This window comes from Amphiprion ocellaris, chromosome 16, assembly GCF_022539595.1.
Source record: "Amphiprion ocellaris isolate individual 3 ecotype Okinawa chromosome 16, ASM2253959v1, whole genome shotgun sequence".
Classification (NCBI taxonomy): Eukaryota; Metazoa; Chordata; class Actinopteri; family Pomacentridae; genus Amphiprion; species Amphiprion ocellaris.
In genome coordinates this window covers 11,756,221-11,780,117 of record NC_072781.1, presented here as the reverse complement: position 1 = coordinate 11,780,117, position 23,897 = coordinate 11,756,221, and the positions used below count along the sequence as shown (strand labels likewise).

At 42.0% G+C, this 23,897-nt stretch overlaps 1 protein-coding gene across 6 annotated transcripts; it reads left to right on the top strand.

Moving 5' to 3' along the window:
- The first annotated feature begins 1,336 nt into the window (after positions 1-1,336).
- ldb1a (LIM domain binding 1a) lies at positions 1,337-22,651 on the top strand. Of its 6 annotated transcripts, none has more exons than XM_023285833.3 (12): positions 1,337-1,594; positions 5,098-5,198; positions 15,247-15,349; positions 15,938-15,982; positions 16,229-16,304; positions 17,123-17,225; positions 17,382-17,554; positions 17,662-17,784; positions 17,887-17,964; positions 18,096-18,219; positions 18,415-18,563; positions 19,581-20,459. In XM_023285833.3, the coding sequence occupies exons 2-12, from the start codon at positions 5,171-5,173 to the stop codon at positions 19,803-19,805; spliced, it is 1,227 nt and encodes a 408-aa protein (XP_023141601.1). In that variant the 5' UTR covers positions 1,337-1,594; positions 5,098-5,170; the 3' UTR covers positions 19,806-20,459. The 6 variants fall into 6 exon arrangements, with proteins under 6 accessions (XP_023141601.1, XP_023141602.1, XP_023141604.1 ...); XM_023285834.3 differs by having other exon boundaries at positions 1,338-1,594; positions 18,415-18,557; XM_023285836.3 differs by lacking the exon at positions 19,581-20,459 and adding an exon at positions 20,466-22,651 and having other exon boundaries at positions 1,344-1,594.
- Positions 22,652-23,897: the final 1,246 nt, after the last annotated feature.

The following is a 23,897-nucleotide window of genomic DNA, read 5'->3' as shown; positions in this document are numbered from 1 at the left end:
ACGACAGGCAACAGAGAGGTGAAAATTAAACTGGGTCAGATACAAAAGTGGGGGTTATGTGTTTCTCATTAGGATTCGTATTGCATGCCGTAGAAAAGCCATAGGCAATTCCCTGTGTCTCACAGGTAGAAATGGATTAGAGGTGAGCCCAACCACAAGCACACAACCATACACACTGGGGTCTTCCATTGTGGTTTACCACATTGACTGTCCTTGTTCGACATTTGCCATTTATTCTCTGCTGTGTGATTAATAAAAGTTTTGCTGCTGCTATTTGTTGTGTTTAAAATCTATCTGCATTTTCCAGGAGAGCATCCACAAGAAGAGACACATCAGGCTACACTAGATTTGTGTCTGTGTGCTGTATATTCTCTGGCATGGACCCAGGAATCCCTGAGGTAACATATCTGAGTCACACTGATCAATTTCCTATGAACAACAGGCCCTTTTGCATATATGTATGTAGAACTACTGCATGCTATAAGTTTTGTAGCTTGGAAAGGACTGACGTGTTTGCAGTCTTATTTGTAGTAGCTCTACTAGTATCAGTGAGCAATACACAGAACCCCAAACTGCTCCTTAAGAGTTTAAATGTATAAGAAAAATGTGTGTAGCTTTAAACAAAATGATATAAGTAAATGTGGCTAGATAGAGCAAGACAGACCAAGTATGTTGGATTTGTCTTTCAACTTGAATGCCAGGAGATCTCTGTTTAGTTTGCTGATCTTCTGCAGTTTCTCTTATCAGTATCACTCCTTGTCATCTGCATAGCACAAGAATGATCTAATTAAGTTATCCTGTTTGCACTGTTTCACAACATCCTTGTGTTGCACTTAATGTAGTGTGAAGAATGAAAGTAATCTCTGTGATAACAGCTGCCAGTTGCTGTTGATTCCTGCATTTACAGTAAACCCGTGCTTCCTTGTTCCTTGTTCCCTAAGTTTCTTGAGACCCAACAGGCCCAAACAGTCTGCATCCCATTATCCTTCACGTCCTAATGAATCTCTGCTGCCCCGTGTTTCCTCTGTAGCTTTTTTTTCTTCCAGTCTATCAGAGGCCGTGTACTGTACATCTGTGGGAGCTGTAAAGACTTGTGAGCTTGTCTGTGCGAGAGAGAGAGACAGAGAGAGGAACACCACTGTGCCCCAGCACACTCCCTAACTGCTACCTACCGCTGCTCTGCCGTTGCCATGGATACAGTGCCCCCCCCTCCCCTCGGTGGGTATGGAGGGAGAGGAGAGGAAGAAGAGAAGTGGTTCTGGCTGCTGCCTCTGCGTCATATTCATACCAGTGCAGCTGAAACCTCCCCCTCCCTCCCCTCCTTCCCCTCCTTCCACCTCCACCTCCTTCTTCCTTCCTCCCTTCCTTCCCTCCTTCCTTCCTTCTCATCATCCAATTTGCACACTGCTATATCTCCCCCCTCCCACCACCACCACCACCACCATTTGTGTCTCCTATCTGCATCTGCTCATCACAGTCTTCCTCTCTCTCTCTCTTCCTCTCTCTGCTGGCCCAGCTTGGTTTCCTCTGCGTGGCTGACCTGAGCGGACTTTTTCGAGCGAGCGTGGGGAGAGAAGAAAGAAGGAAGACAAAGGTAAGCGTTTATACGGAGGATATTTACGGGTGTTTGTGTGAGAGAGTGTGGAGAAAGGACGAGGGAGGGTGGCAGCGTAGAACACCTGCAAGACAAAAGACTGAGAGGAAAGCATTGATGGCATGAACTCACATGTGGTAAGAAATGTGTTCACCAGGAGCCTTTTTAAACATTTTGTTGGGGATTTACGAGAGAAACGAGGCTGTCAGCGCTCCTGAACAAGTGTTTGTCCGCTGCGTGAGGACAACATGATGAGATGTGCGCCTCAGTAAGCCGAGCAGTCAGTGCGTCTGTCTGTGTGCAGGCACTTTGCTGTCTGTCACATAGTGTTATGGAACTGCTGCTGCTGCGTGTTCCCACAGTGGAGGGAAGGAGGCGAACGGAGGGGGAACTTCATTATTCTCAGAGAGCTTTTTGAGCGATGTGTTGACAGAGCGGGAATCTCTGTATCTGCTGGAGTAGGAGAGTGAGAGGAAGCGCAGAGAGAGAGTGAGAAAGGGAGAGAAACAGCATGCCCAACAGTGCAGTTAATGTTGAAGTGCTCAGCTTCAAAGCCTAATCACTCCTGGAAACAGAAGCCATTTCCCAAATCACATTCACATAGCCCCCCTCCTTTATTTTCTCTGTTGCACTCTGATCTCTTCTTATTCTCTCTCTCTCTCTCTTGCAGCATAGGGATTTCTCTATCGCTCATATCTTCTATTGTTCACCATTTTTACAGTGGCGGGATCTTCTGTAAATGTCAAACCCGCAGATCGCGACCTACAGGGTGTACACACAAAAAAAACAAATGCTGACAGAATAGCAGGGAGAGATGAGAGGAATGAGAAAGACACTGAGCTTGTTAAAACAGAAAGAGATTTTTTAAAAAAAAGGTGTGCGTGTGTGTGAAGGGGAAATGAAACGAGCGGGAAGAAGACAAGCAAAGGCAAAAGAAGAGGAGGCCCGCAGGGTTGTTCATTGTGTCTTGGTCCTGAGAGCAGTGTCTGACACTGTGTATGACATTTAACTGTGATGCCTCTGCCAGTGAGCTGGTGTGTGGGGAATGTGCCTGTCAGCTTTCGTTTCAGTGGAGACAGTTGTTTGTCTTTTGTTAGTATATTGGTAGTGAGTGACAGAAAACAGCGATCAGAGGTTTGTTGAACAGGGCTTCAACTCACTTGGGGGGGGCTTTGTTAGTGCAGGGAATACATGGCTATAATAGACTAGGGGGTTGTAACCTTTTTCACCGCTCTGCTTATACCAAAGTACCCCTTTACTGACACAAACTGTCACAAATTTGAAACAAATGAGTACGTCCATTTGAATTAAATTTGAAAGTGGATAGTGCAATAGTTGATATTCTTCCATTTTTTCATACGATTGAATGACTGTCAAATTTGCATTCATACAATTACCTGTAGATTAAATGAGCTGTACATGATTGTACTAATTTATTTATTGCTTTTAACCCTTTTTTTTGCTTGCCATGACCCCATCCAACTTTGCTTGCCACTTGACTTACACACTCACTTATCAGCTAAAGGATTTAAACCACCTACTTAATATTGTATAGATGACCTTTGTGTCAGAAAAATAACTGTTGTGGCATCGACACAGGACCTCTGGGGTGTCCTTTGGATACTGTGGGCTCTCCTTGGATTGGGCTTGTTCCAACGCAACCTGTGGATGCTTCATTGAACTACAATCTTGGGACTGTGGAGGCCAGGTCAACACTTTGGGTTCCTTGTCATGTCCCTTTGCAGTTTTTACAGTGCAAAATGCTTAGATGAGTGGTTTGTATTAAAGAAATATCAACATGAATGTCAGAACCTAAGGTTTCCTGGCAGAGCCCTGCATTGATCAGTGTTATTCAGTCCACCTGTCAGTGGTTTTATTGTTGTGGCTGACTTGGAAACTGGACTGGAAAATGTTGTTTGGGAGATGGACATCTGGAATGCCCTGCTTAGCCTGCTGCCACTGCAACCTGAAGACAATGGAAATGGAAGAATGGACCCATAACTTTTAGCTGCCTCCCAAATATTTATCCATTACTTCAGAGCTAACAGTTGCACCTAGCCATGTTTAGACTTCTCTACGCTTTGCACTAGTTTTCATGCACTCTCAACTGCAACATGTGGCTCAGTTTCTCAGACATGGAAAACAAGTCAGGCAGTGTTAGACTAAAATCTTGTTTGTATGGAAATCTTGATTGGCTTTTTCTTTTAGTTTAGGATGAAACTGGCTGGTAGTGTTCAAGTTTTAAAAATGACTCAATATGTGAATGTATGTTTTAATGAAATCTTATTTTTTGAGCGCTTCCCCACAGTTTTTATATACTAAACTGTACTGTATGTTTGACTACTATTTAAGACTCAGTATGTATTTCCCTTAACTGCGTTCTTTACTTTTCCCTTTATTCTGTCACAATAACTCAGTGATACAGAACTGTCTGTTATCCACCTGACAGGATCAGGAGCATGAGCAACAAAGATGTCAACTAATGGGAGTCAGTTATGTGCCTGTGTGTTTATGCAGTGAAGTGTCAGATTAGGAGATTATTGGCTCGGAGAACAGGCAGTCTTGAGCCAAGAGAAGTTATGGGATGAAGGGGAAGGGAAACCAGAGAAGTGGAGGAGGGAAAGGAAATGAAACACAATCACATCAAGCCACATCACGCTGCAGAAAGGCTGAGGTAATATCAACAGGGCGAGGAGATTAAATTGACAGAGTGAAGTGAGATTAAAAAGCGGTAGGGGGGAAAAAAAGCCGAAAAGAGAGAGACAAGGCAGAGGCTGGTGGGTAGACGTCTGCAGTCGAGTCAGACTGTTTACATGGAGCTTGTTGGTTGTGAGAGTGCGCACATTAGTACGTGCACGCTCTTCCTGCCTCCCATGGGTCTCCAGTGTCCCTGCGCTCCAGGTGGGCTTTGCATTTTTAATCGATACTGTCTGTAGTGATTAACACCAGTGTTCTCTCTGCAGCAGAAAAATAGAAGGAAGGAAGGGGAGACAGAAAGAGAGATGGAAGTCTGTCATACATGAGGCATGGTGTGTGAGTTAGTGTGCCTCTGTGTGATTGTGTGTGTTTGTTTGGCAGTAATGACCCTCTGCCTCTGGGCTCCTACTGAGTATGTTTATCTCCCACAGCAGCACCGGGCAAAAATAGACGATGCATCACTGCCACACACACACACACACACCTTGTGCGTTTTCTCTTTTTCCTCTCCTTTGCTCTAATTGCCTCCCTCCTGCATTCCCCATTTCACACACACTCCCTCGCTCCGTTCCATATTACTTTCTCCAGTCTTACATACCGCTAAGGCTCTTTCTTCCTATTTCACTCCTCTCTCATTTTCCCTCCCACTTGTGTTGCAATATGCCTATTAATGATGCAGCTAGAGCACCGCTGCCAACTTCCTGCCTCTGACAGAGAGAGAGAGGAGTGTAGTTGTGGTGTACATGCCCTGCTTTGTACCACTCCCTCTTATCTCTCCACCCCTCTGTCTGTGTTGTTTTCCTCAGAGTTAGCCCATGCGAGCAGCGTGTGGACTGAGTGCAGCTGTTTCGTTCAGAGAAGAGCCCAACATGTGAGAAGATGTCTGTTGGAGGTTGTGCTTGTCCCGGTGAGTGCCGACTCTCTCTTCTTCTGCCGTCTCCCTCTTTCCTCCTCCGTCTCTGTGCTCAGTGGTGCTGTCAGAAAGATGACTTATGTAAAAGTGCTGCAAAGCCCCCCAGGGCCAGCGCCAAGCTGTGTGAGTTTGTGTGTGCATGGATGTGTGTTGGTGAAGCCATGCTCACACACTCAACACATGTCCTAAAACAAGGTTATAGACTGAGGCTACCACACTTTAGGATTGAGTTGTTCAGCAGACCCTCTCAGTCACGCTAGCTGGCTGTGCAGCAGATCAATGGCTGTTGGAGTTTTACCACAAACAGAGACACTGAGATGTCAATAAGTACTTTGCTTGCTGACTCTTTTTACTCTTTCTCTGCTTTATATGGGCACAATAGATCTGTTTTTAAATTATTTGTGCTCTTATATATATATATATATATATATATATATATATATATATATATATATATATATATATATATATATATATATATATATATATATATATATAAATAAAAGCATTGGTAGGAATTATTGCTTAGTGAGAGAGAACAGACTGAGGAATAAGTATATTAATTTACTTGTTGCAACATGGTTTGCAGCTGGTTTCTCTTGAGGAATTTAAACCATTAATGAGGTGCTTAAGATTGAACTGAGAGTTGAATTTGCTCGGCGTTAAGTCACTGTTTGGAATCTAGACAGCTCTTTGTCATTGCAACTTTGCATTTTGTCTTCCTGATGCAAACTGTTACACTTCTTCCGAAATCAAGCTCTTGAGGTTAGTACCATTGTGTAGAATTTTGTTGGTATTCTCGCTCTTGTGCTGCTGTATCAGAGCAAGAAGAAGGAAATCTTGTACAGTCTGAGTCTGTCTGCACATGTCAGTCTTTGGCAAGCAGAATGTTTTGGCAATTTTTATCAAGTAGATCTTATAATCTGTTCTCCTCCATGGAGTGTTTGATCCTTTTTTTTTTTGACTTTGGAGCAATTTCTCTTTAATGCTGTCCCACTGAGAGCAGGCAGGCTACAGAGATGGTTGCCTTGTGCACAGTGAAAAGCCTCACAGTGCCAGGGGACGGGCTCTGTGAAGCACAGGGGAGCGAGTATCAGATAGAAATTGAATCGTAGCATCTGCTCGGGGGGATCTCAGAGAGGGCAGATTGAATTAGGGTGTCAGTATCATTTTAATGGGGCTGCTCTGATTCATTGGCAATGGGCTATCAGATGGAATAATATGAGGCCTCTGCTTGATGTTCTCCTCTCACATCTTTCCTTTTTCTCCACTATCTGGCTTCCTCACTCCCTCTTGTAGTTTCTCAGTATCTCTACCTCCTTCGCTCCCCCTGCTGACCGACTTTACCGTGGAGCAGAAACTTTTAATGACATCCACATGTTTCTGAAGGATGTACAGAGTATGAGGTCCACTGGAAAGATCTGCCATCTGGATGCTGTGTACCAATATTCGAACAATCACAGGCTTACCAAGCTGTACTCCTGCTTGCTTGCAAAGACACAGCGCGTTTGAACACTCGTGCACATGTGCACCTTCATGAGGAGCCCGCTGGGACAAGTTCAGACTAGTAGATCTCACAGATAACCACAGAACAGCATTGATCAACACTGGTGTGCAGTTTCGCTCTCCCTCCCTGTGCGTGTGCTGTAAATCATTATGCTCGAAGGCTGGTTTGTTTACATTCTTGTATGATGGTGGATGGAAGATCCTCCTCATGGTTTGTGTGCGAATCTGTATTGTAAAAACAAATCCTCTCTTGGCTGAACGTCACTTTCGCTTTCATCTGGTCGTGGTTGTCTTTGTTTGGTTATTGGGTTAGAATATTATATAATAGAAGAATTTCGACTAAGCATATATGCATGGAGGATAATGTAATAAAGAACAGACTTTCTCCTGTGTGTCTAGTTCACTGACAACCCTGTGACATCCTGCCGTTGTTGTGACTTTGCTGTGAATCAGCCTTTTTAAGGCTTTGTTCCCGGCATGAAGGAGATTCGTCCTAACACAGTGGAGCCAATCACATCCTTTATTCAGGCTAAATGGTAAAAATAGATTGCCTGTGAGCTGAAGATACCCCCCTCCCCATTCTCACATGCACCCACTCAAGCATGCGCTCCCCTTTGCTCACCACTCTCTCCGTCTCTCACCCATCTCACTCTAACCCCTCCCTCCCATTTCTGCCTTCCTCATCTCACTCTCTCCCCCCTCTTCCTCTTTCACCCTCTCCCCCTCTTTCTCTCCTTCTCTGTCACTCCTTCATCCCTCACTGACTGCCTTTTGCAGTAACAGTGGTGCTACCTCATGCAGAAAGTCACATGGTTCCTGATTGGAGAAAAAGTGACTTAAAGCAGAGCCAAGATGGCAGCCAAACAGCCAGGGTTTTTTTTTTCTTTTTTTTTTATGACTGTTACACAACAACACGACTGCCTCAGCTTTATCTCACTGCACTGAAAGCGTGTGCCTCTCTTTCTTTTCATCCTCAGTTCTTCACTTTTTCTCTTCCCCTCCTCTCTCTACCCTGGTTGAGTCTCTCAGATCTTGTTTGCTAGATCAAAATGGCTGTGTGTGCAGAGGCAGAGAGAAAGATGGAATGCGTGGGAGACAGAGATGCTGGGGAGTCAGAGAAATGAGGAGGGGGGGGAGGTTGCAGAGTGGAGATGAGCTGTAGTGATGTCACATCTGCTGCAGGCCGACAGGATGGCAATAGAAAGCTGGCATGTGCCACGCAGCTCGAGAGGAGGGGGAGGATGGGCAGGAAACTAAAACGCCTGAGAAGAAAACGATTGCCTATCAAAGCACACCTGTATTTGTGAGAGATATACAAGCTGCAGAGTCTTAAAAACATAAAAGCAGGTTTGGTGCACAGAAGGTGACGGAGGCAGTGTTCAGAATGAAAGGAAGCTGTCCTGGAAACAAAAGGTGTGAGGACAGCTGCAGTGTTGTCTGAAAACTGTATCTTTGTGCCACTTGTGTACGTATAAGTGTGTGGGCTTGAGACTGTTTAATCCTCAGGAATAGTGTGTTAATGTTATCAACTGGATTTATATTTGTCTCTTATATCTTGTATTTCACAGCCTGGTTGGTGTCAAAGATAAATTGTGCATATGAACAGTGAATGGCACACTGTACATGGGATCAAACATATGTAAGTCGTGGAAATTTTGAGACTGCTCAAGGGATTTCTGCCATAAAGCAGAAAATATGTGCTGCTGCTGGGGATTTAGAGCAGTAAAATCAGCAAAGTGTCTCCCTAAACTGAAAAGGGGTTGAATTGGCTTGTAGAATTTACATTTGAGGCGTGATAACTGTTATTTAAAGGCTTTGTGTTATGTATTCCAGTATCACGATGTTATTTTTCATACATCTGCGGTGCGGCTCCATAATTAGTCTCTAAATAACATCTTTACTACAGTCTGTCTCTGTTGTTCAATTTAAAAAGAGACATTAGGATTACACTGTGCAGAATTGCAAGTGCATGCTTAAAAAGTATTTGGTGCAGCAATAAACCTACAATTTAAACTGCAACAAATCCCATGTGTCAACAACAATCCTGTTTGTAAGGGATTGGCTAATTCTGTCTGGATGCAGATCAGTGATCTGTTACTGCAAGTGTCTACAACACCAGCCTTCTCACACACACATTCTGCTTTTTTTTCCCATTTTTTTATCTCTGATTTAACACGTGCTATTTAACTTCCTCTTGTCAAGCCACAGTTGCGTCCTCCGAGTGCAGCCTGTGTTAGTCCTGTCTGCTGCCTTGTTGCTATCACTACCAGTCAGGTGTCACAACAGTTTCCCTGACAGGTTTGTGCTTCCACTGTGGTGTCTTGCAAAGCAGCAACAGGGATCTGAACATCCTGTTTCAGATTTACACAAAGCTGCTTCACTGCCTTTGTCAAACACTTTTGTAAAGACACAACACGTCTGAAGGCTTTGGAAAATGTTTTCAAGCCGTGTTGACATGTGGCTCGTATCATGACCTCATTATGTTTATCAAGGTCAGCTTCCTCTGATGAACCAGCATTTGACTAATAAACCACATAATTAAAAGTCTGATTGATTTTATATTTTACTATCTTGGCAACCACACTATTATTTTCCATGACAGCGCATGGGTGGCAGTACAGTCTGAATTCAGTGTAGCCCATCTCTGCATAAAACAGTACATGTGTAAAGTGGCCTTGGGAGTGAGGGATCTATAAATACAAGACGGTACATCAGATCTTGTGGAGTACAAGACCGGTTTTCCGGTGACTAAAATAGGACTTAGTAGTCGTGTATTCTGCTTTTAATGTTATCGCTGCCTACCAGCCCTTCTTGCCAGGTACTCGGTGAATGTGTGTACTAAATGTGACTCTTACTGAATACAGATGAAATGGGATTCAATCCTCGGTACAGAAGCACTCCCACAGCAATGCCTGCGATATCCCATTTTTTGTGCCGTATGATCCACAGTACCATTTGGTCCATGTTTATTGGTTTTATTTCTGTATGTAAAGCAGACTGCATTTAGATGCCCTAGACCTGACATAAAAGCATTATTGTGCATGAAAAAACTATTGACTTTTATAATTATAGAATAGGCACAAAAATAAAGATTTCACTATATGATAAAATGAAAGATTAATAGGAAAACAATATGTTAGCTGTTTAAGTTTAATTCAACTTTGATCGGAAGTTCATTCTATTGTATTCTGCTTGATTCCAATCTAAGGCACAATGAAAATGTTTTCAGCATTGGCCAGCAGAGGGAGATGTTGTTCTTTCACATCTCTCCTTGTCTGCGTCCATTCACACCAAACAGACTGCAGGCATCAATTTATTCAACAAGAGATCTTACAGTTGAACCTACCTTATAACTAAAGGCTTTAGTCTTTCAGTCTCTTATTTTTGGTCAAAACTACAAAATCAGCACTCTAAATGCGGCCCCGTTTACTTTACCTTTGAATAATATTTTGAGTTGTATCCCTTCATCCAAATGATGCAGGATAACTATTAGATTAACAGCATTATCTTGACAAGAATTGACTACATCTTTTCAGTCTATGTATGTTTTTAGTTTTGATTCTGTACAGTCTCATGCAAACATTTCTGCACCCCTTAGCAAAGCACATATGCTGCTGATTTCTAAGCAATCCTTTTGAATGTCTGCTTTCAGCAGTAGTTATATTTACTTCTTTTCACTTCTAAACTCACCAAAATGTGTAATTTGCAGAGTGGGGCTCAAACTGGCATACAAATTTCTATCTTTGCTCTATGCATGATGTAGGGTTTATGCAGTAAGAGGGACTAGAGTGGGTCAGATATATTTACCATATCAATGAAATGCATTGCTTCACTTCTCTCGATTGGCTTGTATAAATTCTACAAACTGACTGGGAACTCAAGTGAAAGCCTCAAATGAGCTTTAAATGCACTTTAAGACCACAAAAGGTTCTCTAACCTTCAGATATATTGCTTGTAAACATTAGAGCGGTTATTGATTAAAAGTGAGGCTGCAGATTATACCCTTACATAATCTGAGGCTATGGCAGGCTCAATGCTGTGCTCCTAAAGATGTGAGTCATCAGCCAAGTCAATCATTTTTAATAAGCCTTTACAAAGTTGGCTTAAATTAAAACTTCTGAACAGTATAAACAGAGCATTTGAGTCACATTCCTTGGATTTAATAAAGAATATGGAAATCAAAGATATGTTTTTTTTCATTTTACTGTTGTAAAGGTCAGGATAGACTCTGCATAGTTCCAGCAGCCCCAGCAAAATAAGACTTCATATGTAATACATCTTAATAGCTAGACATCTATATATACTGTATAAATCTATACACGCCAGCTTATCTCTATATCTATACACATAATTGTGCCGGTTTTAGATCCATGGTTGAACACAGGACTTTTCAAACTCCATTGCATAGAAATATATTCATCATATTTCAATTTCATCTTTTATTTATTACTAATAAAAAGTGCTGACATTTTTGTAACCTTTCATTTCTTTCTGAGATGACAAACAAGCACAAAGAAAATAGAAAACTTTCACATAGCACTAGTTAAGGGGGAAAGATAAAATGTTATCTTCCCTGAGGACAGCTGGCAAACTAATTTAAACTACCCCAAACTAATTTTAGTTGGGTGATACCTGAAGGTAACACATATAATACATTACATCCAATAAACATATTACCAAAAAAAGCTGTAAGGATAGTACATAATGTTTGGTATAATGAGCACACTAACATTGTTTTCCGAAGCAAATACTCAGAAATGTATTGATTAAGTTACATTTAGAGCTCCTCAAATAATGTTCAGAACAAGCAAAGACTTACTACCTAATAACATACAACAACTGTTCAGAAGTAAAATTGCTAATTATGAATAAAGAGGATATTTTCAATTTAAAAAGCCATTTGCTCGCATCAGTTTGTAGGGTAAATTTATGGATCTGTCTGATTGATGATCTCAGAATGATCATAGTTGTAAAACAATTTAAAAAATAATTGAAAAATATAATAATGTGGAAAAGTTAATGTGTTCTGGAGTTTCTAAAGAGGTATAAAAGTACAAAGTTTGATGTAATATAACATATGAGATGTACAGATATGTAGTGGGTAGGAACTAATAAGTTGAACTTCAGTCTGCTCTTTTTTAAATTGTGTATTTATTTTATGCTTTGCCTGTATGGTACTGTGGCATGTCTGAAATTAATTGGGGAAAAAAGATAGCATATCTGAGGGAAAGCACATCTAATACAGATTTCCCAAATCTAGGCCTTTGGAACCAGGAGAGTGTATACTTTAAGTCTCAGAGTTTCTATATTATTTAATATAATCTGGTGAAATATATTTCAGACATCCAATTTTATTATGACACATATATAGACTGTCTTTATCGCAAATCCTACTTCTCAGTGCTGCTTAAATCTGAGGACACTATGTTTGTGCAAGACTTGCAGCAATTAAATGAGATTCATCCCTTAAGACTGACCTACCAGTTTATCATTTCCAACTCAGACTGTGCAGACAAATAGTGTTTAAACCTAAATTTAGTGAGGATAAGTTTTGTGGAAATATGCATACAGATTTTCAGACATTAAGAACATCTTCTATCTGTTAGAATGGCGCAGTGATGAAAACATAAAGCCGTTTAGTTTTGACTATTGGTACTGACTGTACATGTTGCTGTCAGACTGTGGAATAGGATTAACTGTCTGTAATGGGGCTTGTTCCTCACAATGGAGACCCACCTTGTGTCACACTGGGGGCCGCTGGTCCACTGATGGGTCCCGGACAAGACAAATTGGGGGCCGCTGAGAGGGAGGGAGGCCTGTTTTTGTCCCGGCCTGTGTGTCTGATGGGCGGAGGAGCCTGGAGGAGGCGGGGCCTTTGTTTGTTCGTGTCTCGGCTGGCATGAACAAAGGGTCCTATAATAGTGGAACATAGGTAGCCCCGTCCTCTTCGCAAATGACATTTAAAACGCGTAGCTGGGAATTGCAAATTGAGCGGAACCGGGGCAACTAGCCGACGCGTTTCACTTCCCGTCGCTTGCCGCCTTGTTTCGGATCGCAGGAGTGAAATATCGGCGGTCGGCGCTGGAGCTCTCCCCGTCCTGCCGCTCTGGCTAGCAGCGAGGCTAGCTGGCTACAAGCACCGAGCCGAGGTGTTGAGCGACACCGCGTTTCGGTGGACGTTTCTCTGCAGGTAACTCAAATGTTACACACGTCAGCCACGCCACTGGTTCACAGTAAACCGCCGAAACCGGTTGTAAACAAGCCGTGTGAGTTAGAAGTGAGCGGCGGGCATGTTGGTAATTTAGCAACTGGGTTAATAGCTTAGCAATGGCATCCGTCTTGTGTAAATGAATGCGGCCCTGCGGCTCAGTTCACGCCTGGTCCCTGCTGGTAAAGTGAATGGTAGCTCATTTTTAAATGTTCACAGTACATGCTCACACACGGAGGAATAGGGGGACACCCAGTGTGCATTGCAAGTGTGCTGGGAGTGTTTGCACATAGCTTCGGATGTTTTATTGGCTGTGGGCCATTATCTGGATGCAGCTCTATTGTTTGCAATGGACAGTTGGGGCGGACTAAACTGCACCAAAGTGTCGTTATGTAAAATTAACCTTTGTTGGAGCGCTTGTGCATCATGAGCTCTCATCCTATCTTAATCAGGTTCCTCTGTTGAAGGATGTTTAAAGGCTGGACTCATTCATCTCTGTTTGTCATGTGGACCTTAACTGAGATTGCTTCACTGACTGATCCCGTCTTTAATTACGATGTTATGTTTGGGTTGAGCACTTGTAATTGGATACATGCTTCTGTGAGGCTTAGTCCTGTAATCAACATTTTTACATTGGTTTAATGTTGGCAACTGGGCCTGTTTAAAGGGTACGTGTTGGTGTTTATTACATGCCAGTATAATTTATGTCAGCATTTTATTTTTTTGCAGAGAGCAGCTTTGCTTCATAAAATGTAGTAATTGTATATCAAAAAAATTAGATACCCTCTGTTAAATTCACAGCGAACATTGTTATTATGAACATGTTTCACAATGAAAGAATCATCCGTTGCAGTGGAAATTGTGTTTTGCACATCGCTGGTGGATCAGCATCAGATTAAACAAAGACTTATATGGGGCTGAGTGTGGTGTGGGGCTAATGGCTGGTGTTGGGAGGTGGGTGGGTGTATAGGTCAGAGGTAATGCATAGAAAAGCATTGTTGGGTGCCACACAGCAGGTTCACCCTCATAGTAATGGGGAGGAGAAGGTGACCTGCCATGACTCTCCTGGGTATACAGAAGCAATGAAGAAAGACTGGAAGTGAATGAAGGAGGAGTTGCAGTTGTTCTTGGGGAAAAAAAAGAAAAGGTTGTGATTCTTTATCTATTTGTATTTGTCTCGATTTTAATCACCACTGTTTGTGCAGTAGTCTGCCTGCGGGACTCCCATTAGTTCACTAAAATTGATGTGAATATATTAATATTACCTTCCTGTAAGGTCTGGTCCTGCATTTAGAGTGGTCCATGTTGGGAGTCCATGTTTCTCCCCCTGCTGGTTTTAATTAGGTACAGTCAGCCTTTCATATGCTGAGTTTACAGTGACCGACTGTTGGGTATACATTAAGTCAGATTAACATTATGTTGCCTTCAGGTGCCTGTTTGGGAACGCCACATTCAAAAACACAGCTTGCATAAACATTAAGTGTGCAGCTGCAGGAACAAACATGAATTGCTTTTACCTCGATGTTGCTGATATCTGCTTATTGGATTGTGAATGTAGCAACACCACATGCTTTCAGTTCCTCTTGTTAGCTTCACATTTTTCTGTGTTAGAAAGTAGAGGTAACAGGAGAGTAGTGGTGATTGGCCAGTCTGGGTCAAATTTCCACTGGCGGTTCTTCCCGTAACATCTCAAGTCTACCTTCGTCTGCTTGTGAATAAAATGTCTTTGGTCAGACTTAATTACATGTTGGTGCTGTTTGTGTTTTGCCAGATTGGATGTTTTGTCAGCACCCAGAGTTCTTTAAGCATGAATGAATTATCTGGGCAGACAAGGGTTAACAACAGCCAGGATATGGAGTTGGGGGATGGGTAGAAGAGGCAACTAGAGGGGGAGACAAACACACACAGTGCTGAGCATGGTTTGGATCACATGGGGCTGTATGCAGAGAAGAGGGTTCCCTGTTATAATACAAGTGGTACAAAAACACAAAGAACATGCCAGACCTTTTTTTCTTCTTGCATCCCTCCATTTCCCTGATTGTTTTTTCAGATTTCTGCAGGCTAATAAACAGTGCTGCATTATTTCCTTCACTATGATTTGTTTTCTCGTCCATTTAGCAGATTGAAGACGCATTAGATAATGAAAGCAGCAGGAAATTGTTTTGGCAGCATGCTTTTATTTCAGCAAATCTCAACAAAATCGTCCAACACTAGATTGCTTAGATGATGCTGTGATTTGAATGAGCTAAATCCAAAGTAATCTAAATCTCTTTTAATTCTCTGCTCTTTTTTTTCCCTCCTCCTCCTCTGCCCTGGGTTTTTGTGCAGGCTGTTCGTCAAAGTCATTCAAGCTGTACTCTCCTAAGGAGCCCCCCAACGGCGGCAGCTTTCCCCCCTTCCACCCAGGCGCTATGCTGGACAGAGATGTGGGGTAGGTCTGGGTTTTTCTGTCGAAGGATGTTCTGTCGAAAGCAAAATATGTCTAAAAGTAGGGCATTTCCTGCATGGAATCGATCAATAAAGCCTGTCAATTACTAGTTTTAATGATGTGTAGTGAGCCGTAAATTTTGATTATGTCATTATATGTTTTAACCTCAATATGTCTACTGAAGAATACATGCGTATTCTTGTATTTTTAGATTGTGTTTTTAAATAAAAACCTATATTTCTGTTTTATGGTCTGTATTTCGCGTGTTTAATAAATGCATTTATTGGACAGAACTGTCTGAACACCCTGCCTTTGATAGTGATACTGGAATAAAATCAAATGAGACCATACAGAAGCAGATTGGTCATAAATGTGTGGCTTTTAAAGGCTGCATTTAACTAAAAGGCTAACATCTAGTGTCGCCCTGATTGTTAAATGTACACTTGTTTGCTTCAAGCACTAAATATTTAAAGCTTTTTCCTACGCCTCTCTGTTCTTTTGTGTTGTGGGTTATCTGAAGCTCTGTGTTAGTCATGTAAGAGTAACAAAGCCTTGAAATCAATAATTGCCTCTGTAATTATTCCCTTGCAGGCCCACACCCATGTACCCCCCCTCATACATGGAGCCTGGAATGGGGTGAGTACACTGACACTTGAATCATTCACACACAGTTGTGGTTTGTTCGAAGTCACAAATCATTTGTTAAATGTTCATAGTGTTTTGTCTCCATTTACGTAAAAACTTCAGCATAAAATTAGCATTTAGTTAACTTTAGTTTTAGGCTGCTCTTGGCTTATGGCATTTGTTTTCACTGTGGGAGTAGAAATCCACTGAAGCAGCTCCAAGCGCAGAGTGATGAATTGCCCCTGTTTTCTGTTTCAGGAGACCCACACCGTATGGGAACCAGACAGATTATCGGATATATGAGCTGAACAAAAGATTACAGAACTGGACAGAGGTGAGAGTCACTTCTTAATTAGAACTCAACACCAAACTGTTGCTGTATCGCAAGGCATAATCAGCGTTTCATATTCACGCATAATGCTTCATTCTGCAGCGCGTAACAACTGTGTCTGTGTTTTCAGATTTCCCTTCCAGCAGCTGTTTATGTATAACTAATGGTGCTAGAGATTTTGTGGGAAATTAAGCCAGAGAGCTCACTGACTTAATTTACATTCAAGCTGTAATAGGATTATCTGATCAACCTGGCTAAAATGTAATTTGAGTGCCAACTGTTTGCATGCAGAAACGTGCAAACGAGTAGCAACTATGAGCCATACATGCAAATACATGCAAGCTAACCTTTGCACATCAGAGGAAATTTAACGACAGTTCAGTTTTGCATCCAGCAATGTCCAAATTGCAGTATGCGTTTATTTTGAAAATTCATCCCCTTACCTTTCAGTTTAAATTGCTTTTCTTCATTGAACCAGTAACCAAACATTTTAAATAAATGTTTAGAACCAATGAGCTCTCATGTAATCTGAGTACTTCTACTGGTTTACACACACAAATGTTGTCTTGATCATATTATAAAGGTTGAAGAAGTGGTACATTTGAGGAAATAACAATCACCACTTCTTCCTTTTCAGCAGTTTATCTATATTCATGGTGGGTTTTTTTTTATGTGTTTGATCTTATGTAGCTTCCTCGCCTCTTTCTAGTCAACAGCACATTCTTTCTAATGAATGTGCATCAAATTAACAAACTTTTGGATTGCACATATTACGAAATGGAAATGAAAACTGAGAGGAATGGTTCTTGCTCTTCTTGCAGGACTGTGATAATCTCTGGTGGGATGCCTTCACCACAGAGTTTTTTGAAGATGACGCCATGCTTACCATCACTTTCTGTCTTGAAGATGGTCCCAAACGATATAGTAAGAGAGAATTTTCATTTTCTAATTGCAAATATTAATTCGGCTGTTTTTGTTTGGGTAAAGCATCGCGTATAATGTATATCTCACACTCGAATTTCCATATGTTTTTATTATGTGGGTGATTGAAGTTTAATTTATTTGTCATTTTGCCTGCAGCTATCGGCAGGACGTTGATTCCTCGATACTTTAGAAGCATTTTTGAGGGGGGTGCCACAGAGCTCTTCTATGTTTTGAAGCATCCGAAGGAGTCCTTCCACAGTAACTTTGTGTCTCTCGACTGCGATCAGTGCACCATGGTGACCCAGAATGGCAAACCTATGTTCACACAGGTATAGTTACCTGTGTCAATCTCATGACGGATAAGAAATGTACATCTTACCATCACTTTTCTATTACTTGTTGACGTCTGACCTGTGACCTCTTTCCTGTGGACTAGGTTTGTGTTGAGGGCCGTTTGTATCTAGAGTTCATGTTTGACGACATGATGCGGATCAAGACGTGGCATTTCAGCATCAGGCAACACAGAGAAGTCCTACCAAGGAGCATTTTGGCTATGCATGTGGGTTACAGAGTAAAAAAAATAAAAAATCACACACTCACAGACAAATTTGCATACAGTACATACACTTACTCATCACACGTTTCTAACCCCTTCATCCAGGATCCCCAGATGCTCGATCAGCTGGCTAAAAATATCACCAGATGTGGGCTGTCTAATTCCACGCTCAACTACCTCCGTGTAAGTACATTTTACTCATAGCAGCTGAAAAGAGTTTTTTTTTTTTTAATCAGTCGCTGAATTAAACTTAACTACACATAAACAACCTGCTAATATTCCTTCATGTATTGTTCTCTTTGTCTTCTTTTAAGCTATGTGTGATATTGGAGCCCATGCAGGAGTTGATGTCCAGGCATAAGACCTATAGCTTGAGCCCCAGAGACTGCCTGAAGACCTGCCTCTTCCAGAAGTGGCAAAGAATGGTAGCACCTCCAGGTAATGCCTTTAAAATTGCTAGTGACATCTACTGCAGAGTTTCCTTTAAGTTCTTTAAGCTGTCGTGTTCCTACAAACAAATACAGCTGCAGTTGCATTAGAGTTTCTTATCTGCAGATGACCTAGAAACTGCAGATTTATAGAGATTTAAACACTTGATTATGAAACACATCTTCCCCCTTTCTCTGTTTGCAGCTGAGCCAGCCAGACAAGCTCCAAACAAGCGGCGGAAAAGGAAGGTGTCCGGTGGAAGCACCGTGAGCTCCGGCGGAGGCAGCAATAACAACAGTAACAGCAAAAAGAAGAGTCCAGCCAACAGCTTTTCACTCTCCAGCCAGGTACCTGTAAGCATTACATCTACTTGACCTCTTTCTGAACCTCCCAGCTTCAGCTGAGCAAGGCACTGGAGAATAAGACAGAGGGTGGAAGGTTTAGAAAGAAAGACAAGGAGGTTAGAAAGTTATTTGGGGGTGTAGAGGGTGGGAGCTGGGGTGGTTAGTCTGTTTAGGAGTAGGTGTAACAGCGGGTCAGGATAGTTAGCTTAGGGAGGCTTCTGGAGGTGGAGGTTCTACTTAGGTGGGGAGGGGAGGATAAGGGCTGGTTTCTGTAATTCTATAGAGGATGAGTAGATGCAGTTAGTAGATCCCTTCATGTGAACCAGTGATGGGCAGTCCCTGGTCCTCTAGGGCAACAGGTTAATGGGTTTTTATAGAGGAGGTACAAGTGACCTCTGACTCTGAGTAGTGCTTAATATATTTTGGGGCCATGGGGGAGGGTTACCTTGCTCTGATTTCCAGTGGGACAGATAGGTTTTCTCTCTAAATCTGCTGTATAAACTTGGTCTTAGAGTTACCACTGAGTCTATCAGAGCACATGATTCACACAGCACTGCTGTCTTTGCTTACTTGGTTGCTTGATTGAGCGAACGAGACCCGAGGTGGAATGAAAACCCCTGTGATGCAGCACTCAAGGATCAGGGATGCCCACTGCTGGCCAGTAGGAAGGGCCTCTTCACCCTGGTTCTTGGAACGGGGGCAGGGAGTCAGGGCCACATGGACTGCTGAACCTTCGGGGTAGACGCCCTGATAACACAGTGATTGAGTTCAGAAGCGAGGACACAGATATCTCAGGATTATATTACTTGAGGTCTCTTGGTCCCCAAAACTCACCTTATATGAATTATAATGCATTTCATTAGTTAAGATTCATTTGTAACACAAGTGTTGGACCCAGTTAGATTGCACCTTGACGATATGCCAAAAAAACCAACAGAGTTAGCAACCCGTCCGTGCAGCCAGTCATTCCGCGCACCCCCCTGTATTATGGGGATAATATGTACCGGCCCTTGCTGTCCCCTTTAGGATGTGATGATGGTGGGAGAGCCCACTCTGATGGGAGGGGAGTTTGGTGACGAGGACGAGCGTCTGATCACGCGGCTGGAGAACACGCAGTACGATGGGGCGAATGGCCTGGAGGATGAGGACAGTTTCCACAGCTCGCCTGCACTGGGGGCACACTCGCCCTGGAACAACAAAGCCCCCTCCAGTCAGGAGAGCAAGAATGACAACTCCCAGTCATCCCAGTAGACTGCTGAGGTCCCAGCCAGCCCCTTTTTTCAGTGCTTAAAACCTACTGGGATCCACCTGAGCCAACGCACTAGCAAGAGGAGTCAGGGAGGGTGGCCTCGAGCACTTGTGTTCAGTTAATTTTTGTTTGTTTTGTTTCGTTATGTTCTTATGAAGGCAGAGCGGTTAGGGAAAGGGATACCAGCTGATGGACTGATAGATTATTGCTGTCACATGAAGGGAAGTTCAGAAGAATCCCACTCTCGCTCCGTCACATTGTTGCACATGATCAGTGGTGCTCAGCCTTGGCCCTTGTGTGCTCGGCTCCAGTCCGGCCTCCTAGAGGTGTGGTGGTGAGACTGGCGGGGTGGCGGTGTGTGTGCGTGTGTGTTTACCCCCATCATCGCTCACCACGGTGTTTGAGCCAAAGTTGGCGCTTCCTGTTGTCCGAGTGCTCGCCATGGCGACCATGTCAGTGGGTTCTTGTTCCAACCTCGGGTCTCTCAGGCGTGCGTTTACCTTGACGACGCACCTCGGTGTTTCTGTTGTGCTCATATCACAGGGAAGAAATGCTTAGCTTTTATTTAACATATTTTTTTGCAGGCTGCAGAAAACTGTGTGCACTCTTAGTATCAAAATTCAACGTTCGGTTTTTAAAAACTCAATTATTTGTTTTTGTAGGACCTGGTTGGAACAAAAACCTGTACAGTGCCGGAGCTTGAGGACCGGAGTTGAGAACCACTACGCTAAATGTTAAACACACACACACAAACACTGACACACACACCCAGACCAGTGCACACACTAACACACACACACACACACACACACACACACACACACACAGACAGACACAGTCACCCACACACACACACAGTCACCCACACCTTCAGCATAAAGCATTGAGGTACTGGAGAGAGGCGGTACGCAGCATGTCTGGACCAGAGCACCAGACGCTACAGAAGTGTGTTTTTATTTTCTATGTTTTAGACTTGTTTTGATTTTGTTTTTTATTTTTGTAAACAATTTCTAAAAATAAACAGACAAGCAAGCAAACAAAAACACCCCAGAATATTCTTTGCACTGTTTTCCACTATTAACGGCAATCTATTTTTCTTATGAATTGACGGTGTATTTTTTTTCTTTTCTATTATTGCTAATGTAAGAACTGTAAAACATCTGAAACCTGCAGTATATTAGTGTATAAGTATTGCTGTTAGATCATTCTTATTGTGATGGTAATAACTTTCATGTAAGTCTATGCTTGATATAGAGTCATCCATCTGTGTCAGCCATCACACTGTCATCAGGCCCATTGGCTTCAGTGCTAAAACAGTCTGGGGAGATCAGTGCTAGTGTTGTAATCCGGTACTACATCTTGTTTGATGCGAGTCCAAAGCAGCACACTGGAAACCAATTTCCCCATTAAATTTCCATCAAGCACCTGGTTCGGATCTGTCGTCTTATCATCGCAGAAATGTTTGCTTTGTCTTGAAATCTCTTATCTTGGGGTCCTCTCTTCAGACATTATAATAACTGAAAACTTCTCAAATTTGCTACTCAAAAAATATTTTAAAAACACATTTTGACAGGATTGTAAAATAAGAAAAAAAGACTTTTGTATTAACTTAAGTTTCCCAGAAATGTTTTTAATTACAATTAAGAAAGCTGCAGACCAAGGAGCTACATGTAAAGATTCTTATACTGATTACACGGCGCTGTTTTATGTTTTATGATGAATCATTTTGTTGGCTTTACTCCTCATGTTTGTGTCTGTGCTTGTATATTTTTAGGTAGTAATTTCTGTAAAAGTTATTCTATGTATTCCTCCTTAGAACTATGAGAAACTCAATCTAATGTAAAGAGATGAAAAGCCTCTTAAAAGTTTTTTTTAAACGTGATTTTTAATGGTACAATCACTGATAAAAGAATTTTGCCCTCATTTTAGCAAACTGTATTTATTTTTCTATGTACTGACATTCTGTTTAGGTCCAAATCACCTGTACAATATTCATGACAATATATGGAGGAATTTATGGCGCTGCTCAGTCTGTTAATGCTAATACAGGATTGTCTATCACTTGTGATCATGAAGGAGGCATTTTATGCTCATCAGATGCTTGAAAACCAGTAAATAACCACATTTAGAGAATCTGTCAAGCTGTAATTTGTCTGTTTTTCTGCCTCATATGCTAAAAATGTGCCATAATGGTGCAGTTTTATGAAATTTACTGAAATTCACCTTGATCTTCAATGATGTGGTGATTATCGTTTTGCTCTTTGTGCTATTTTTCAGATAAATTTCAAATCTGCGTGTGATGGATATTTAATTAACGGGAAAATAGAAGCTGCTGTATCAGAATTTCCTGCATACAGTAGAATTAAAGAAAAAAAGCCTAACTCGGCAGCACTCTAATGCCACTCAGCTGATCAGATACTTGATGGTAATTTCCTGACTCTGCCACTAGGGGTCTCTCAGCACCAGACTGAGCAGCCTGTCAGAAATTCCTCCATCATTATACCTGGCAGAAATGCCATCTGTAAATCCGCACTGAGCTGCAGGCCGTTGTGTTTAAATCCTTATTCATTGTCTCCAGCACCCCTAGTCTACTTTTGTGGTGTATCAGTTCAGCGGGCAGACTCGGAGTTGAATCTAGGGGCAACTTATCGACACAATGCGTTTCCTAAGTTGACATAATTTGGGAAATATAAGGGTGTGTGAGACAGAGATGAAATGGCAGTGCACCCATAGCTGGCTCTTGTAGCACCTCATCATAGGGGTGATTTTATATCTATATTTTTTTGCCAGGTTTCTGTCATTGATAATTCATGTATGGTATCAATAAAGATGAATTTTCACTGAAAAACATGTTTGTCTTTATTGTTGGTGATTCTCAGTCAGACAAAATGCTTTGGCTGTTTCTCATCACAAAGAGCTGTAAGAAAACTGCACAAAAGACCTAAAAATAAGAAAGTAGATCGTTGATATGTTCTCTGTTAGTCGTGTGGGAGCAATTAAGTATACTTTGGTAACTCTAACCTCAGTGGATTCGTAAATCACTAGTTCTTGCAAACAAAACAAACAAGACAAGTTCATTACAGAATGGAAATCAACCACAAGAGCAGTGGGCTGTTTGTTTGATTTTTTTTTTTACTGAAAGTTTGGAGTGGAATCTGAGACGCTGCAGCCCTTGTTTGTGAGTTAAACACAAAATTGTGACTCATCTCTTTTGCCATTTTCTAAAAGGAACTCATTCATTCTGTCGGTAAAGGCGGCAGTGACGTTAAAAATGAGTAACCATGATGGGTGGCAGTTGCAAAAAGAGGAAGGCCAGCTAATGACAGACTGTGACGTCAATTTATGTGATGTACAGTCAATAAAGTAGAGCAAAGTATTTGTTTTTGTTGTAAGTCAAACAAGAAAGTCAGATATAGGTCATCTGTGAAACAAAAAAAGCAAAATGTGGGCATGAGCAGATATTTGCTTTCATACTACACACTGAAAGTATGTAATTCAGGTCATTTTTCAAAGCGGTTACTTAACAGATACACAATGTAAATGACTGTGGATAAACTTGTGCCACACAATTCTCTGTATCACTTTAATATTTTTCGACATTTACACGGTTTTGCACACTTCAATTTTGTTGCAAATCAGCTTGAACTAACAAAAAAGTCACCCTCGGTCACACTCCAGTCCCTCTCAGTGGGAATGTTTACACGTGGGAAACCAGTGGAGTCTGATAGCCTCATTGGAATATTTGCATAACAGCCAGTAGGAGTCGCCAGTGTTGGGAAAAGGACATGATCGCTTACAGGCTTCTCACTAGGAACTGGCAGAGGAAACAGCTCTGTGTATCAGTTCTCCAAATTGAGAGAAAGAGGGGAAAAATATCCTGTCAAGCTGCCCACTTTAGCATATTTTCACAAGGACATTCCTGTGACCATGAGGTTTTGTTATTTTAGAAACACAGTCATCAGAGACAACACTGCAAGGCCATAATAGCCCCCATGTGCCAAAGCCACTTGATAAGCGTTTTTTAGTGGATTAAAGGATCAGCTGGTAATTGATGAGTTTGGAGCTGAGGTGAATCAGGGACAAGAGACTGTGGA

What these genes read in the sequence shown, in the direction of transcription:
- ldb1a (XM_023285833.3), top strand. Translation starts at nt 5,171, where the DNA reads ATGTCTGTTGGAGGTTGTGCTTGTCCCG. An exon ending in GGAGCATTTTGGCTATGCAT is followed by an intron (nt 17,785 to 17,886) that starts GTGGGTTACAGA and finishes CCCTTCATCCAG; the next exon opens with GATCCCCAGATGCTCGATCA. An exon ending in CACTCTCCAGCCAGGTACCT is followed by an intron (nt 18,564 to 19,580) that starts GTAAGCATTACA and finishes TGTCCCCTTTAG; the next exon opens with GATGTGATGATGGTGGGAGA.